The sequence below is a fragment of the Passer domesticus genome, unplaced genomic scaffold (assembly GCF_036417665.1).
Source record: "Passer domesticus isolate bPasDom1 unplaced genomic scaffold, bPasDom1.hap1 HAP1_SCAFFOLD_268, whole genome shotgun sequence".
In the NCBI taxonomy this organism is placed as follows: domain Eukaryota; kingdom Metazoa; phylum Chordata; class Aves; order Passeriformes; family Passeridae; genus Passer; species Passer domesticus.
The window spans coordinates 1-16169 of record NW_026990047.1 but is presented as its reverse complement, the minus strand read 5'-3'; the positions used below and the strand labels follow the sequence as shown (position 1 = coordinate 16169).

The following is a 16169-nucleotide window of genomic DNA, read 5'->3' as shown; positions in this document are numbered from 1 at the left end:
AGGAGGAGAAGGAGGAGCCAAGATGGCGGCGATGGCGGCGCTGGGCCGGAGGCTGCGGGAGCTGGGCCGGGGGGTCAGGGGCGTGCAGGTGCCGAGGAGGGGCTTTGGGGTGTGAGGGGCTCTCCGGGGGGGATGTGGGGACTCAGGTACAGGGAGGGGGAGCTGTGAGGGGGGAATTGGAGTGGGGGGTTTGAGGGGGGGGTGAGGGCCTGAGGGGATTTGGGGTTTAGGGAGGGGAATGGGGGGTCCTGAGGGAGGGAAAGAGAAGAAATTGGGGGGGGGTCTGGTGAGGGGAGATTTGGGGGGGTCTCTGAGGGATTTTTAGGGATTTTTGGGGGGGTTTTCAGGGATTTTTTGGGTGTCTCTGAGGGATTTTTGAGGGATTTTTTGAGGAGTCTCTGTGGGATTTTTGGGGGGGGTCTCTGAGGGGTTTTTTGAGGGATTTTTGGGAGGTCTCTGAGGGATTTTTGGGGGGGTGTCTGTGGGATTTTTGGGGAGGTTTTTGAGATATTTTTGGGGGGTCTCTGAGGGATTTTTGAGGGATTTTTGGGAGGTCTCTGAGGGATTTTTGGGGGGGGTCTCTGTGGGATTTTTGGGGAGGTTTTTGAGGGATTTTTGAAGGGTGTCTGAGGGGTTTTTGGGGAGGTTTGTGAGATATTTTTGGGGGGTTTTGAGGGATTTTGGGGGGGTCTCGGGGATTTTTGGGGAGGTTTTTGAGATATTTTTCGGGGGGTCTCTGAGGTATTTTGAGGGATTTTGGGGGGTCTCTGAGGGATTTTTGAGGGGTCTCAGAGGGGTTTTTTGGGGTTCCCCAGACCCCTCCCCGCTACGAGGAGTCCTCGGCCGAGTTCGGGTTCGTGCAGCGCCTGCTGCCCCCCAGCCGCGTCCCCGAGCCCCCCCCCGCACCCCAAATACCCCACCCCGTCCGGCTGGAGCCCCCCCGCAGGTCAGCCACCCTGGGGGGGTAATTAACCCTGGGGGGGTAATTAGCTCAGGGGGATTTACCCCAAAATGGGGATTAATTAATGAGGTATTGAATCTGAGAGTTTGAGACTTTGTGGGGGGTGTTTAATTACCCTGGGGGGCTTAATTACCCCTGGAAGAGGGCTTAATTACCCCTGCGGGCTGTTAATTACCCCCGGGCAGTGTTAATTACCCCAGGAGGGACCCCAAAATGTTCCTTTCAAGAGGGAATTGCTCACACCAACCCAAATAACAAAGAGGATTTATTTACCCCAACCAGGTTAAATTGTCCCAGGGCAGGTTGAATTCCTTCGGGGGGGGGTGTTAATTACCCCGGGGGGTGTTAATTACCCTCGGGGGACTCCAAAATATTCCCTGGAAGAGAAATTAGTGATTCCAAAGTAAATATTGAAAAGAATTTACTTAAGTACGGAGGGGGGTGAGCTTCCCCCGGGAGAGCGCTGATTCCTTCATGGGGGTGTTAATTCCCCCAGGCTGGTGTTAATTACCCCGGGAAGGTGTTAATTACCCCGGGAGGGTGTTAATTACCCCGGTGGGACCCCAAAATATTCCCTGGAAGAGAAATTAGTGATTCCAAACCAAGCAGCAAAGAGAATTTACTTAAGGGCGCAGTGGGTGAGATTCTCCCGTGAGGTTGTTAATTCCCTGAGGGGGGTGTTAATTACCCCGGGAAGGTGTTAATTATCCCTGTGGGACCCCAAAATATTCAGTGAAAGAGAAATTAGTGATTCCAAACTAAATATTGAAAAGAATTTACTTAAGGGCGGAGTGGGTGAGCTTCCCTCGGGAGAGTGCTAATTCCTTCATGGGGGTGTTAATTCCCCCGGGTTGGTGTTAATTGCCTCAGGGGGGTGTTAATTACCCCGGTGGGACCCCAAAATATTCCCTGGAAGAGAAATTAGTGATTCCAAACCAAGCAGCAAAGAGAATTTACTTAAGGGCGGAGTGGGCGAGATTCTCCCGTGAGGGTGCTAATTCCTTCATGGGGGTGTTAATTCCCCCAGGCTGGTGTTAATTGCCTCAGGGGGGTGTTAATTACCCCGGGAGGGTGCTAATTACCCCCGGGGGGTGCTAATTCCCGCAGGGCCCCCCCCGGACCTGCCCTACTCGGTGCGGCGCTCGCGGCTGCACAACCTGCCCGTGTACGAGGGGCAGCGGCAGGGCCGGCGCCTCACGGAGCTGCGCCGCATCCACGGCGACATCTGGGTGAGTGGGGGGCTCCGGGGGGGCTCGGGGGGGCTCGGGGGGCTCCCCTGACCTCCCCCCGCTGCCCCCCAGGCGCTGGAGCGGGACCTGAGGGCGTTCCTGGGCTCGCTGGGGGTGCCCGAGGTGGCGGCGCAGGTGAACGAGGTGACGGGCGCGCTGCGGCTGCGCGGGCACTGGGGGCCGCAGCTGCGGCACTGGCTGCTGCACAGGGGCTTCTAGAGACCCCCAAACCTGCCCGGGGACCCCAAACTGCCCGGGGACCCCAAACCTGCCCGGGGGGACCCCGAAGTCTGCAAGGGATCTGCTGTGGGAGCAGCTGGAGCATCACGAAACGGATCCTGGGCAGTGGAACGTCTGCTGGGGGCACCTCAAAATCCACCTGGGCACCCCAAAATCCACCTGGAGCACCCCAAAATCTGTTTGGGGCACCCCAAAATCTGTTTGAGGAACCTTCAAATCCACCTGGGGCACCCCAAAATCTGTTTGGGGCACCTCCAGATCCACGTGGGCACCCCAAAATTCACCTGGAGCACCTCAAAATGTGTTTGGAGCATCTCCAGATCCACCTGTGCACCCCAAAATCTGTTTGAGGAACCTTCAAATCCACCTAGACACCCCAAAATCCATTTGGGGCACTCCAAAATCTGTTTGAGGAACCTTCAAATCCACCTGGGGCACCCCAAAATCTGTTTGGGGCACCTCCAGATCCACCTGGGCACCCCAAAATTCACCTGGAGCACCTCAAAATGTGTTTGGAGCATCTCCAGATCCACCTGTGCACCCCAAAATCTGTTTGAGGAACCTTCAAATCCACCTAGACACCCCAAAATCCATTTGGGGCACTCCAAAATCTGTTTGAGGAACCTTTAAATCCACCTGGAGCATCTCAAATCTGTTTGGGGCACCTCCAGATCCACCTGGGCACCCCAAAATTCACCTGGAGCACCTCAAAATGTGTTTGGGGCACCTGAAAATACATTTGGGGCATCTCCAAATCCACCTGGGCACCCCAAAATCTGTTTGAGGAACCTTTAAATCCACCTGGAGCACCTCAAAATCTGTTTGGGGCACCTGAAAATACATTTGGGGCATCTCCAAATCCACCTGGAACATCTCAGATCTGTTTGGGGCATCTCCAGATCCACCTGGAGCACCCCAAAATCCATTTGGGGCACCCCAAAATCTGTTTGGGGGGGGGAAAAAGGGGGTTTGGGGGAGTGTTGGGGGGTTTGGGGGGATATTGGAGGCTTTGGGGGGGATATCGGGGGTTTAGAGGGGATATTGGGGGTTGGGGGGCATATTAGGGGGTTAGAGGGGAGCGTTGGGGGGATATTGGGGGGTTTGGGGGGGGGAAGGGGTTACAGAGAAGTGTTGGAGGGTTTAGAGAGGATATTGGGGGGTTTGGGGGAATATTGGGGGAGTCATTAGGCTCTGGGGTGATCATTAATGGCTCTGGGGCGTCACTAATGGCTCTGGGGGGTCACTGATGGCTCTGAGGGATCATTAATGGGTCTGGGGGCGTCATTAACGGGTCTGGGGGGTCACTAATGGCTCGGGGGGGGTCGGTTTTGGGTCTGGGGGGTCACTAATGGGTCTGGGGAGGACCCGCCATAGAGGAATAACGGCGGCGGGAGAACCATAGAGACGAGCCCGGCGGGCAGAGCGGCTTCCGCCGCCGCCGCCACAACCACAGAGACAGGAAGGAGAAGCCGGAGCGGCCCGCTGGGGAAAACACCAGTATAAACCAGTACAAACCAGTATAGGAGACTTTGGCGGGTGCGACACCACTATAACCCAGTACAAGCGGGTGTTGATCGACCATAGAGACTTCGAAGGAGAAGGGGGATCATAGAGACGCGGGCGGCGCGGCGGCGCGCCCCCTAGCGGGCATGAGGAGCCGAGCTTTACTGCAACCTTTATTGTATTTACACCGGAGCTGGTAAAAATTTGTACATTATTTACAAATTAAATAATTCCGCCACCGCTTCGGGGGGAAAAGGAGCGATTTTGGGGTCCAGCGCCCCCCGGAATTATCCCTCCCCCTCCCCGTGCCCCAAAACGAGGCAATTTCAAAGGAATCCACCCAAAAAAAACCCCTCAAACAGACCCCAAAAAAAGATGATTTTGGCTCAAAATGGGTAAAAAAACAACGCGGAAGGGTTCAAAATCAACTCCCCGAAGCGGCGCCGCTTCGTTATTGCCGAATTCCTCATCAAGCCACTCAAGCTGGGGCCGAAACCGCCCAAAAAAAAAACGAAAAAAAAGAAAAAAAATCCTCCTCCAAGCCGAAAATCCCAATTTGGCTCCTTTTTGCCCCAAAACTCCCCCCCAGCGCCCGTCCCGGTGCAAAAGGCGTCGATTCCGGCCGCGGGGTTGCGGAGTTTTGGTTTTTCCCTGAGAATTTGGGGTTCCAGAGGCACTGGGGGCGCGGCCGGGGTTTGGGCCAAAAACGGCCGGAATTGGGCAAAAGGCGGCGGGAAACGCGACCCCCGCCGGCTGAAACCAGAACGAACCGGTTCGGGAGCGGAGGGGGAGGGGCTTGGGGTGCCCCCGGTGAGGGAAGGGTTAATACTGTTCATGGGGTGGGGGGGGGACCCAAAAATTCCCAAATTCCCGGGAAATGCCGGAATTGCCGCGGGCAGGACCCGAATCCGGGGGGTGGGGACCCCAAAATTTCACCTGGGGACCCAAAAATTCATTTGGGATCCCAAAAATTCAATTTGAGGACCCCAAAATTCCATTTGGGGACCCAAATATTCCACCTGGGGACCCCAAAAATTCAATTTGGGGACCCAAAAATTCAATTTGGGGACCCAAAATTCCACCTGGGGACCCCAAAATTCCACCTGGGGACCCAAAATTTCATCTGGGAACCCCAAAAATTCAATTTGGGGGACCCAAAAATTCTACCTGGGGACCCCAAAATTTCATTTGGGATCCCAAAATTTCACCTGGGGACCCCAACATTTCATTTGGGGACCCAAAAATTCAATTTGGGGACCCCAAAACCCCCAGGGAACGACAGGGACCTGACCCTGGCTCGGGGGAGAGGGAGAATTGGGGGGAAATAGGGAGAAATTGGGAAAAAATTGAGAGAAAATGGGAAAAAAACAGGAAAAAATGGAGGGAAAATGGGAGGAAATTGAGAAAAATGGGAGAAAATCAGGGGAAATTGGGAAAAAATGGGGGAAAATGGGAAAAAATGGGGGAAAATTGGAAAATAATGAGGGAAATTGGGAAAATAGGGGGGAAGATGGAGCTAAATTGGGAAAAAATGCGGGAAATTGGGAAAAAATGGAGGGAAATTGGGAAAAAATGGGGGAAGCAGAGGGAAAAGGGGCCGGGCTGGGGAAATGGGGCTGGGGTCTCCAAGGGGGCTGGGATTCGCTTCCAGCCGGGAATTTCAGGGGAAAACGGGGAGGGGGGAGGTGAGGGGGGGTCCTGGGGTCAGTTTGGGGGTCCCCTGGTCAGTTTTGGGGGGGTCCCAGGGGGTCCCGGTCAGTGTGGGGGGGTCCTGGTCAGTGGAGGGGGGGTCTTGGGGGGTCCTGGGGGGGACCTCAGGTCATTTTTGAGGGGTCCTGGGGGGGTCTGGGGTTACTTTTTGGGGGTCCCTGGTCACTTTGGGGGGTCCTGGGGTCACTTTTGGGGGGGTCCCAGTCAGTTTTGGGGGGTCCTGGGGGGGGTTTGGGGTCAGTTTGGGGGGTCCTGGGGTCACTTTTGGGGTCCCGGTCAGTGGGGGGGGGGGGGAGGGTCCCTGGTCAGTTTTTGGGGGTCCTGGGGTCACTGTTGGGGGTCCAGGGGGGGGGTCCCTGGTCACTTTTGGGGAGTCTGGGGTCACTGTTGGGGTCCCGATCAGTGGGGGGGGGTCCCGGGGTCACTTTGGGGGTCCCTGGTCACTTTGGGGGGTCCCGGGGTCACTTTTTGGGGGTCCCGGTCAGTGGGGGGGGGGTCCCAGTCAGTTTTGGGGGGTCCTGGGGTCACTTTTGGGGTCCCTGGTCAGTTTGGGGGGTCCTGTGGGGGATTTGGGGTCACTATTGGGGGTCCCTGGTCAGTTTTTGGGGGTCCGGGTCAGTGGGGGGGGGGTCCCCAGCCTCTGCAGCCGCCGCCGCCGCAGCTCGGCCGTGTCGGGGCCCTCGCGGGGCTCGGGGCCTTCGGCCTCCTCCTCATCCTCGGCCGGGGCCGCATCTGCCGGGACCAGGGCACGAGCAGCTGGCACCGGTGGGCACCGGTGCAGAACCAGTTTAACCCAGTTTGTACCAGTTTAACCCGGTTTGTACCAGTGCAGAACCAGTTTAACCCAGTTTGTACCAGTTTAACCCGGTTTGTACCAGTGCAGAACCAGTTGGTACCGGTTTAACCCAGTTTGTACCGGTTTAACCCAGTTTACACCAGTTGAACCCAGTGCAGAACCAGTTTGTAACAGTGGAGAACCAGTTTAACCCAGTTTGTACCAGTTTAACCCAGTTTGTACCAGTTTAGCACCAGTTCAGCACCAGTTTGTACCAATTTAACCCAGTTTGTACCAGTGCAGAAGCAGCTGGTACCGGTTCAACCCAGTCCAGAACCAGTTTAACCCAGTTTACACCAGTTTGTACCCTTTCAGCACCAGTTTAACCCAGTTTGTACCAGTTTAACCCAGTTCAGAACCAGTTGGTACCAGTTTAACCCAGTGCAGCCCCAGTTTGACCCAGTTCAGCACCAGTTTACACCAGTGCAGCACCAGTTTAACCCAGTTCAGCCCAGTTCCTCCCAGTTCAGCCCAGTTCAATCCAGTTCCTCCCAGTCCCTCCCAGTTCCTCCCAGTCCCTCCCAGTCCCTCCCAGTCCCCCCCAGTCCCTCCCAGTCCCCCCCAGTCCATCCCAGTCCCTCCCAGTCCCCCCCAGTCCCTCCCAGTCTGGCCCAGTTGGGCTCTCACCCGCGCTGCCCCCGGGGGCTCCCGAGGCTCCCGGTGCCGGGGGCTCCTCCAGGGGGGTCTCGCGGGGGGGGGGGCGGCCGGGGGGTCCTGGGGGGATCCCGGGGTGACCCCAAACTGCCGGGACTGGGGAGGGGGGGCGGTCAGCACTGCAACCTCCCAGTGCTCCCAGTCCCTCCCAGTGCATCCCAGTTCATTCCCAGTGCATCCCAGTGCTCCCAGTCCATCCCAGTCCCTCCCAGTCCATCCCAGTCCCTCCCAGTGCATCCCAGTCCCTCCCAGTGCTCCCAGTCCCTCCCAGTGCTCCCAGTCCATTCCCAGTGCTCCCAGTCCCCCCCAGTCCCTCCCAGTGCTCCCAGTACCCGAGGGAGGCCAGCACGCCCAGGTACTGGTTGATCTGTGTCCCCCAGTCCCTCCCAGTGCTCCCAGTGCTCCCAGTCCCTCCCAGTGCATCCCAGTTCATTCCCAGTGCATCCCAGTGCTCCCAGTCCCTCCCAGTCCATCCCAGTCCCTCCCAGTGCATCCCAGTCCCTCCCAGTGCTCCCAGTCCCTCCCAGTGCTCCCAGTCCCTCCCAGTGCTCCCAGTCCATTCCCAGTGCTCCCAGTCCATCCCAGTGCTCCCAGTCCCCCCCAGTCCCTCCCAGTGCTCCCAGTACCCGAGGGAGGCCAGCACGCCCAGGCACTGGTTGATCTGTGTCCCCCAGCCCGTTCCCAGTCCCTCCCAGTGCTCCCAGTACCCGAGGGAGGCCAGCACGCCCAGGCACTGGTTGATCTGTGTCCCCCAGCCCGTTCCCAGTCCCTCCCAGTGCTCCCAGTCCATCCCAGTACCCGAGGGAGGCCAGCACGCCCAGGTACTGGTTGATCTGTGTCCCCCAGTCCCCCCCAGCCCGTTCCCAGTCCCTCCCAGTACCCGAGGGAGGCCAGCACGCCCAGGTACTGGTTGATCTGCAGCATGGCGGCGTCCAGCAGCGTGTGGATGTTGTGCAGGCACTGCAGCCGCGCCTCCAGGTGCTGCCGCTCGTGGCCCTCCATGGCGCGCAGCTCGTCCTCCGTCAGCCCCGCGAAGCCGGCGGGGGGCACGGGCATGGGGGGCACCCCTGGGGATCAGTCAGTGCTGGGGTCCCCAAATCCCAAACCCCCCAATCCCTGAATCCCCCAAACCCCAAATCCCCCAATCCCCTAATTCCTGAATCCCCGAATCCCCAAATCACCGGCATGGGGGGCACCCCTGGGGATCAGTCAGTGCTGGGGTCCCCAAATCCCAAACCCCCAAATTCCCAGTCCCAGGATCCCCCAAATCCCCAAACCCCAAATCACCGGCATGGGGGGCACCCCTGGGCACGGTTCGTGCTGGAGTCCCCAAATCCTGGGATCCCCAAATCCCCAATCCCAAAATCCCCAATTCCCCAATCCCCAAATCCTAATCTCCAACGCCCACATCCCAAATCCTCAATCCCAACCCCAACCCCCAAATCCCCAACCCCCAAATCCCCAACCTCCAAATCCTCAATCCTCAATCCCCAATCCCAATCCCCAAACCCCCAACCTCAAATCCCCAAATCCCCAAACCCAAATCCCCAATCCCAAATTCCCAACCCCCAATCCCCAAATCCCCAATCCCCAAACCCTCAATCCCCAAACCCAAATCCCCAAATCCCCAATCCCGGGATCCCCCAAATCCCCAATCCCTAATCCCAATCCCAATCCCAATCCCAGTCCCAATCCCCGTTCCTACCAAAGAGCGGAGGCCACGCCATCCCCACCCAGGGCGGCGGCAGCGGCAGCCCCGGCACCGCCCCGGCACCGCCCGGCTCCGGCCCGGCAGCGCCGGCACCGGCACCGGGACTGGCACCGGGACTGGGACCGGCACCGGGAGCGGCACCGGGACGGGCACCTGCGGGGACACGGGGTCAGGGGCACAGAAAGCAAAAGGGAAGGGTGTGGGATTTGTGGGATTTGGGTTTTGGGGTGGGAAAAGGGGCTGGAGATGGGATTTGGGGTGGAATTGGGGATGGGATTTGGGTGGGATTCAGGATGGGATTTGGGGTAGAATTTGGGGTGGGATTTAGGGTGGGATTGGGGTGGGATTCGGGGTGGGATTCAGGATGGGATTTGGGGTGGGATTGGGGTAGGATTCAGGGTGGGATTTGGGATGGAATTTGGGGTGTGATTCAGGGTGGGATTTGGGTGGGATTCGGGATGGGATTTGGGGTGGGATTGGGGTGGGATTGGGGTGGGATTTGGGTGAATTCAGGATGGGATTTGGGGTGGGATTTGGGTGAATTCAGGATGGGATTTGGGGTGGGATTGGGGTGTGATTCGGGGTGGGATTTGGGGTGGGATTGGGGTGTGATTCGGGGTGGGATTTGGGGTGGGATTGGGGTGTGATTCAGGGTGGGATTTGGGATGGAATTTGGGGTGTGATTCAGGGTGGGATTTGGGTGGGATTGGGGCGGGATTGGGATGGAATTTGGATGGGATTGGGGTGGGATTTGGGATGGAATTTGGGGCGGAATTTGGGTGGGATCAGGGCGGGATCGGGGCGGGATTGGGATGGAATTTGGGTGGGATTGGGATGGAATTTGGGTGGGATTGGGATGGGATTGGGGTGGGATCGGGGCGGGATTGGGGCAGGATTGGGATGGGATTTGGGTGGGGATTTGGGATGGAATTTGGGGTGTGATTCAGGGTGGGATTTGGGTGGGATTGGGGCGGGATTGGGATGGAATTTGGGTGGGATTGGGATGGAATTTGGGTGGGATCGGGGCGGGATTGGGGCAGGATTGGGATGGGATTTGGGTGGGATTTGGGATGGAATTTGGGGTGTGATTCAGGGTGGGATTTGGGTGGGATTGGGGCGGGATTGGGATGGAATTTGGGTGGGATTGGGATGGAATTTGGGTGGGATTGGGATGGAATTTGGGTGGGATCGGGGCGGGACTCACCGGGAGCGGCTCCGGCGGCCTCGGGGCCGGGCGGGGCCGGGGCAGCAGCAGCAGCAGCAGCAGCGGGGCCGGGCGGGAAGGGCCCCACGGGCGGCCAGAACGGGAACATCCCCGGCGGGAAGGGAGGGAGCAGCCCCTGCGGGACTGCGGGGACACGGCAGCGCTGGAGCCGGGACCCCGAACCCCGAGTGCCCCGACCCCACGGGAACGGGGGTGTCATGGGGGGAAAGGCTGGAATGTCAACTGTGGGAACCCCGAATCCCGAGTGCCCCGACCCCACGGGAACGGGGGTGTCACGGGGGGATGGCACTGTGGGGACCCCGAATCCCCAGCGCTCCGACCCCACGGGAACGGGGGTGTCATGGGGGGAAAGGCTGGAATGGCACTGTGGGAATCCCGAATCCCGAGTGCCCCGACCCCATGGGAACAGGGGCTCACGGGGGGGATGTCACTGTGGGAATGGCACCGTGGGGACCCCGAATCCCCAGCGCCCCGATCCCACGGGAACGGGGGTGGCACAGGGGGAATGGCACTGTGGGGACAGCACTGTGGGGATGGCACTGTGGGATGGCACTGGGGGGACCCCGAACCCCGAGTGCCCCGACCCCACGGGAACGGGGGTGTCATGGGGGGAAAGGCTGGAATGGCACTGTGGGAACCCCGAATCCCGAGCGCCCTGACCCCACAGGAACGGGGATGGCACAGGGGGAATGGCACTGTGGGGATGGCACCGTGGGGATGGCACTGGAGGATGGCACTGGGGGATGGCACTGTGGGGATGGCGCTGGGGGATGTTCCAGGTGGGAATTCCCAGGTGCAAACACCCCCATGGGAACACCCCAGGCTGCCCATGGCGCCTGTCCCTCCCTGTCCCTTTGTCCCCTCCCTGTCCCTTTGTCCTCTCCCTGTCCCTTTGTCCCTCCAGCACTGCTCACTCACAGTTTGGGGTCCCCACGGTCACTCACAGTTGGGGGGTCCCTGAGCTCACTCACAGTTTGGGGTCCCTGTCCCCATGGTCACTCACAGTTGGGGGGTCCCTGTCCCTGTCACTCACAGTTTGGGGGTCCCTGAGCTCACTCACAGTTTGGGGGTCCCTGTCCCCCATCACTCACAGTTGGGGGGTCCCTGTCACTCACAGTTTGGGGTCCCTGTCCCCCATGACTCACAGTTGGGGGGTCCCTATCCCCCATCACTCACAGTTGGGGGTCCCTGTCCCAGTTTGGGGTCCCTGTCCCCCATCACTCACAGTTGGGGGGTCCCTGTCCCTGTCACTCACAGTTTAGGGTCCCTGAGCTCACAGTTGGGGGTCCCTGTCCCAGTTTGGGGTCCCTGTCCCCCATCACTCACAGTTGGGGGGTCCCTGTCCCCCATGACTCACAGTTGGGGGGTCCCTGTCCCCCATCACTCACAGTTGGGGGGTCCCTGTCCCTGTCACTCACAGTTTAGGGTCCCTGAGCTCACAGTTGGGGGTCCCTGTCCCAGTTTGGGGTCCCTGTCCCCCATGACTCACAGTTGGGGGGTCCCTGCGCCGCGGCCGGGGCCGGGGCCGGCGCCTCGGGGGGCGGCTGCGGGGGCAGCGAGGCGCGGAGCACGTCCATGCGGCACGTGGGGCACGTCTGCTGCCGCTGGAACCACGAGCGCAGGCAGCTGCGGGGTTAACGAGCCCTTCGTTAATGCCTTAATTAATGCCGCCCCGAAATCCCCGCTGATTTATTTTTTTTAACACGTTAATTAACTCCCCTCTCGTTAGCTGTTGGCCCCCGAGACCCCGCCATGTCCCTCTGACCCCCCAAAGGAATTTAACCCTTCCCCCACTAATGAACCCCTAATTAATTAATGTTCAATTAACTAATGGCTTCATTAACCACCACTGCGGTGCTGGGGATTGGGATGGGGATGGGATTGGGATCAAGATGGGATCAGGATTGGAATTTGGATCAGGATTGGGATTGGGATGGGATCAGGATTGGGATCAGGATTAGGATTGGGATGGAATCAGGATCAAGATTGGGATCAGGATTTGAATTGGGATCAGGATCAGGATTAGGATCAAGACTGGGATCAGGATCAGGATTGGGATCAGAATTGGAATTGGGACCAGGACTGCCATTGCAGGCTGGCAGAGCTGTGACGGTGACCCCCCAAAATCCCACCCAAAACCACCCCAAATCCCCCCAAAACCACCCCCAAAACCACCCCAAAATCCCCCAGAACCACCCCAAAATCCCAAAACCACCCCAAATCCCCAAAACCACCCCAAAACCACTCCAAAATCCCCAGAACCACCCCAAAATCCCCAAAACCACCCCCAAAACCACCCCAAAATCCCCAAAACCACCCCCAAAATGCCCCAAATCCCCAGAATTCCGGCAGCAGCACCTGGTGTGGAAGATGTGGTTGCAGGGCAGGCGCTTGGCGCCCGTCACCATCTCCTCCCGGCAGATGATGCACACGTTGTCCATGGCCTGCAGCTCCTCGGCCGTGGCGTCGGGGTACCTGAGCCGGGAACGCACGGCTGCTCCCAAAATCCCACAGCTCTCCTCAAAAATCCCACAGCTGCTCCCAAAAATCCCACAGTTCTCCTCAAAAATCCCACAGTTCTTCCTGAAAATCCCACAGCTGGTCCCAAAAATCCCACAGCTGCTCCCAAAAATTTGGGGTTTCTGGAGTGGATGAACCCAGGGTTTCCCAGGATTTGGGGTTTTGGGGTGGATGAACCCAGGGTTTCCCAGATTTGGGGTTTTTGGGGTGGATGAACCCAGGGTTTCCCAGATTTGGGGTTTTTGGGGTGGATGAACCCCAGGTTTCCCGGATTTGGGGTTTCTGGGATAGATGGATGCAGGTTTTTCCCGGATTTGGGGTTTCTGGGATAGATGGATGCAGGTTTTTCCCGGATTTGGGGTTTCTGGGATAGATGGATGCAGGTTTTTCCCGGATTTGGGGTTCTGGGATAGATGGATGCAGGTTTTTCCCGGATTTGGGGTTTCTGGGATAGATGGATGCAGGTTTTTCCCGGATTTGGGGTTTCTGGGATAGATGGATGCAGGTTTTTCCCGGATTTGGGGTTTCTGGATAGATGGATGCAGGTTTTTCCCGGATTTGGGGTTTCTGGGATAGATGGATGCAGGTTTTTCCCGGGTTTGGGTTTCTGGGATAGATGGATGCAGGTTTTTCCCGGATTTGGGGTTTCTGGGATAGATGGATGCAGGTTTTTCCCGGATTTGGGATCCTGGCACTCACAGCGTGTTCATGTTGCGGATGGCCCGGCGGGACATGATGGCGTCCGTGACGGCCTTCTTGAACTGCCTGCAGCACAGCGGGATCGGGATCGGGATTGGGATTGGGATCGGGATGGGATTGGGATTGGGATGGGATTGGGATCGGGATTGGGATCAGGATGGGATTGGGATTGGGATGGGATTGGGATCGGGATTGGGATCAGGATGGGATCAGGATTGGGATGGGATCGGGACCGGGATCAGGATCAGGACTGGGATTAGGATGGGGTCAGGATGGGGTCAGGATCGGGATCAGGATGGGTTCAGGATGGGGTCAGGATGGGATCAGGGTCGGGATCAGGATCGGGATGGGATCAGGAAGGGTCGGGATCAGGATTGGGATTGCAGCCCGCGCGTCCTAGGCCAAGGGGCAGGATCAGGGTCAGAATGGGATCAGGATTGGGATCAGGATGGGGAAGGGTCGGGATCAGGATTGGGATCAGGATCGGGATGGGATCAGGATGGGATCAGGATTGGGATCAGGAAGGGTTGGGATCAGGATGGGGAAGGGTTGGGATCAGGATTGGGATGGGATCAGGATCAGGATGGGATCAGGATTGGGATCAGGATCAGGATCAGGATCGGGATCGGGATCGGGATCAGGATCAGGATCGGGATCGGGATCAGGATTGGGATCAGGGTCGGGATCAGGGTCGGGATCAGGAAGGGGAAGGGTCGGGATCGCCGGGCCTCACCTCATGGCCAGGTACATGGGGCGGATGGCGAAGAGCGGGAAGGTGTGCACCTTGATCATGATGGTCATGAAGGCCATGTAGAGCAGCACCTTGATCAGCCCTGCAACGAGCCACGGGCCAGCTGGGGACAGCCGGGGCCAGTCCTGGGACAGCCCTGGGACAGCCGGGACCAGCAGGGACACCGGGGCCAGTCCTGGGACAGCCGGGACCAGCAGGGACACCGGGGCCAGTCCTGGGACAGCCAGGGACCAGGACGGACACCAGGGACACCTGGGCCAGTCCTGGGCCAGCCAGGACCAGCAGGGACACCAGGGCCAGTCCTGGGACAGGGGGGACCAGCAGGGACACCAGGGACAATCCTGGGACAGCCCTGGGACAGCTGGGACCAGGAGGGACACCAGGGACAATCCTGGGACAGCTCAGGTGGCAAGGTGGGACCCCAAAGCCACCTGGACCAATTTTGGGTCAGTTGAGGTGCCCAGCTGACCAACCAAGGCCAGTTGAGCACCACCACCACTTCCAAGTCTTCGTTGATGACCCAAACCCAGCTGAACCCCAAAACTTTGAGTGTTCATTGACCAACCCAGACCAGCCAAGCACCACCAGCACTTTGGGTCTGGTTGACCACCAAGACCAGTTCAACACCAGCACTTTGGGTTTGGTTCACCACCAAAACCAGTTCAACACCAGCACTTTGGGTTTGGTTCACCACCAAGACCAGCTGAACAGCAGGACTTTGAGTTTCCATTGACCAATGAAGAGCAACTGAACCCCAACAAGACTCTAAGCGTTCATTGACCAACCAAGATCAGCCAAGCGCCACCAACACTTCAAATTTTGGTTGACCACCAAAACCACTCCAACAGCAGCACTTTGAGGTTTGGTTGACCACCAAGACCAGCTGACCACTTTGAGTCTTCATTAATGAACAAAAACCTGTTAGAAACCAAGATTTTGAGTCTTTGTTGGTCAACCAAGACCAGCTGAACACCAAGACTTTGACTCTTCGTTGACCGATGAAGATCAACCAAGTGCCACCAAGACTTTGACTCTTCGTTGACCAATGAAGACCAAGCGCCACCAAGACTTTGACTCTTCGTTGACCAACCAAGCGCCACCAAGACTTTAACTCTTCATTGACCAACCAAGCACCACCAAGACTTTGGCTCTTCGTTGACCAACCAAGCGCCACCAAGACTTTGACTCTTCGTTGACCAACCAAGCGCCACCAAGACTTTGACTCTTCGTTGACCAACCAAGCACCACCAAGACTTTGACTCTTCATTGACCAACCAAGCATCACCAAGACTTTGGCTCTTCGTTGACCAACCCAGCCCACCTGAACGCCCCCAACCCCCCAACTCTTGGTTAACCAACCCCTACCCGAGCTCCCCGAGCCCCCCGAGCCCCCCAGCCCGCGGTACCGGTGAAGAGCTCGGTGTAGAGCATGAACACGGCCTTGTTGTCCCAGGGGTTCTCGTTCTGCAGGTCGACGGAGTGCAGCACGTACTTGATGAAGATGGTCAGCACCATGGTCATCAGGATGGCGTACTGGGGGCGGGACAGGCGCCGCGTGGGACGTCGCGCCCCGCTGGGGACCCCGGGGACCCCCCGGGGACCCCCCACCCACCTCGAAGCCGAAGACCAGCTGGACGGAGGCGCCGCGGGTCAGGATGCTGTGGTAGGCGTGGCTGACGAAGAGGAAGTCCAGGATTCCCAGCAGGAACATCAGGGCTGAGGAAAGACCCCAAAAATGAGCGGGGTCCCACCCTCGGGAGCAGCTCTGGTGGGGGGTCCTACACCCCACCGCTAACGAGGAGATTAATTAGCAGATTTATCCACTCCCAGCCACGCCCTGCGGCCTCCCGCCCCTCATAAACCCAAAATTCCTTCAAAATTCCTTCCAAAATTCCTTCAAAAATTGGTTTATATATCCCTAAATTCCCATTTTCCTGATTTTGAGAATTCCATCCCCAAATCCCATTTTTCCACTTTTGGGAATTCCATCCCCAAATCCCATTTCTCTGATGTTGGGAATTCCATCCCCAAATCCCATTTCTCTGATTTTAGGAATCCCATCCCCAAATCCCATTTTTCCACTTTTGGGAATTCCATCCCCAAATCCCATTTTTCCACTTTTGGGAATTCC

The 16169-nt window shown here is 58.1% G+C and overlaps 2 protein-coding genes across 2 annotated transcripts; one reads left to right on the top strand and one right to left on the bottom strand.

Annotated features, from left to right (window-relative positions):
- The first annotated feature begins 7 nt into the window (after nt 1-7).
- LOC135292279 (large ribosomal subunit protein mL49-like) lies at nt 8-2550 on the top strand. The gene is given in 5 exon segments (XM_064406488.1): nt 8-88; nt 795-893; nt 895-946; nt 2069-2190; nt 2263-2550. Coding segments are annotated over 5 exon segments (486 nt in total). The 5' UTR covers nt 8-22; the 3' UTR covers nt 2410-2550.
- Nucleotides 2551-6237: 3687 nt separating this feature from the next.
- Nucleotides 6238-15782, bottom strand: LOC135292277 (E3 ubiquitin-protein ligase synoviolin-like). The gene is made up of 11 exons (XM_064406486.1): nt 15651-15782; nt 15445-15571; nt 14021-14120; nt 13288-13353; nt 12427-12543; nt 11558-11694; nt 10048-10191; nt 8838-8996; nt 8013-8199; nt 7106-7228; nt 6238-6375 (listed from the first exon to the last, which is right to left on the bottom strand). Exons 1-11 carry the CDS (start codon nt 15747-15749, stop codon nt 6354-6356), a joined length of 1281 nt encoding a protein of 426 aa, XP_064262556.1. The 5' UTR covers nt 15750-15782; the 3' UTR covers nt 6238-6353.
- Between the last annotated feature and the right edge of the window lie 387 nt (nt 15783-16169).

What these genes read in the sequence shown, in the direction of transcription:
- LOC135292277 (XM_064406486.1), bottom strand. Translation starts at nt 15,749, where the DNA reads ATGTTCCTGCTGGGAATCCTGGACTTCCTCTTCGTCAGCCACGCCTAC. An exon ending in AGCTGGTCTTCGGCTTCGAG is followed by an intron (nt 15,572 to 15,650) that starts GTGGGTGGGGGG and finishes TCCCGCCCCCAG; the next exon opens with TACGCCATCCTGATGACCAT. An exon ending in ATCCGCAACATGAACACGCT is followed by an intron (nt 12,544 to 13,287) that starts GTGAGTGCCAGG and finishes TTCCCGGCTCAG; the next exon opens with GTACCCCGACGCCACGGCCG.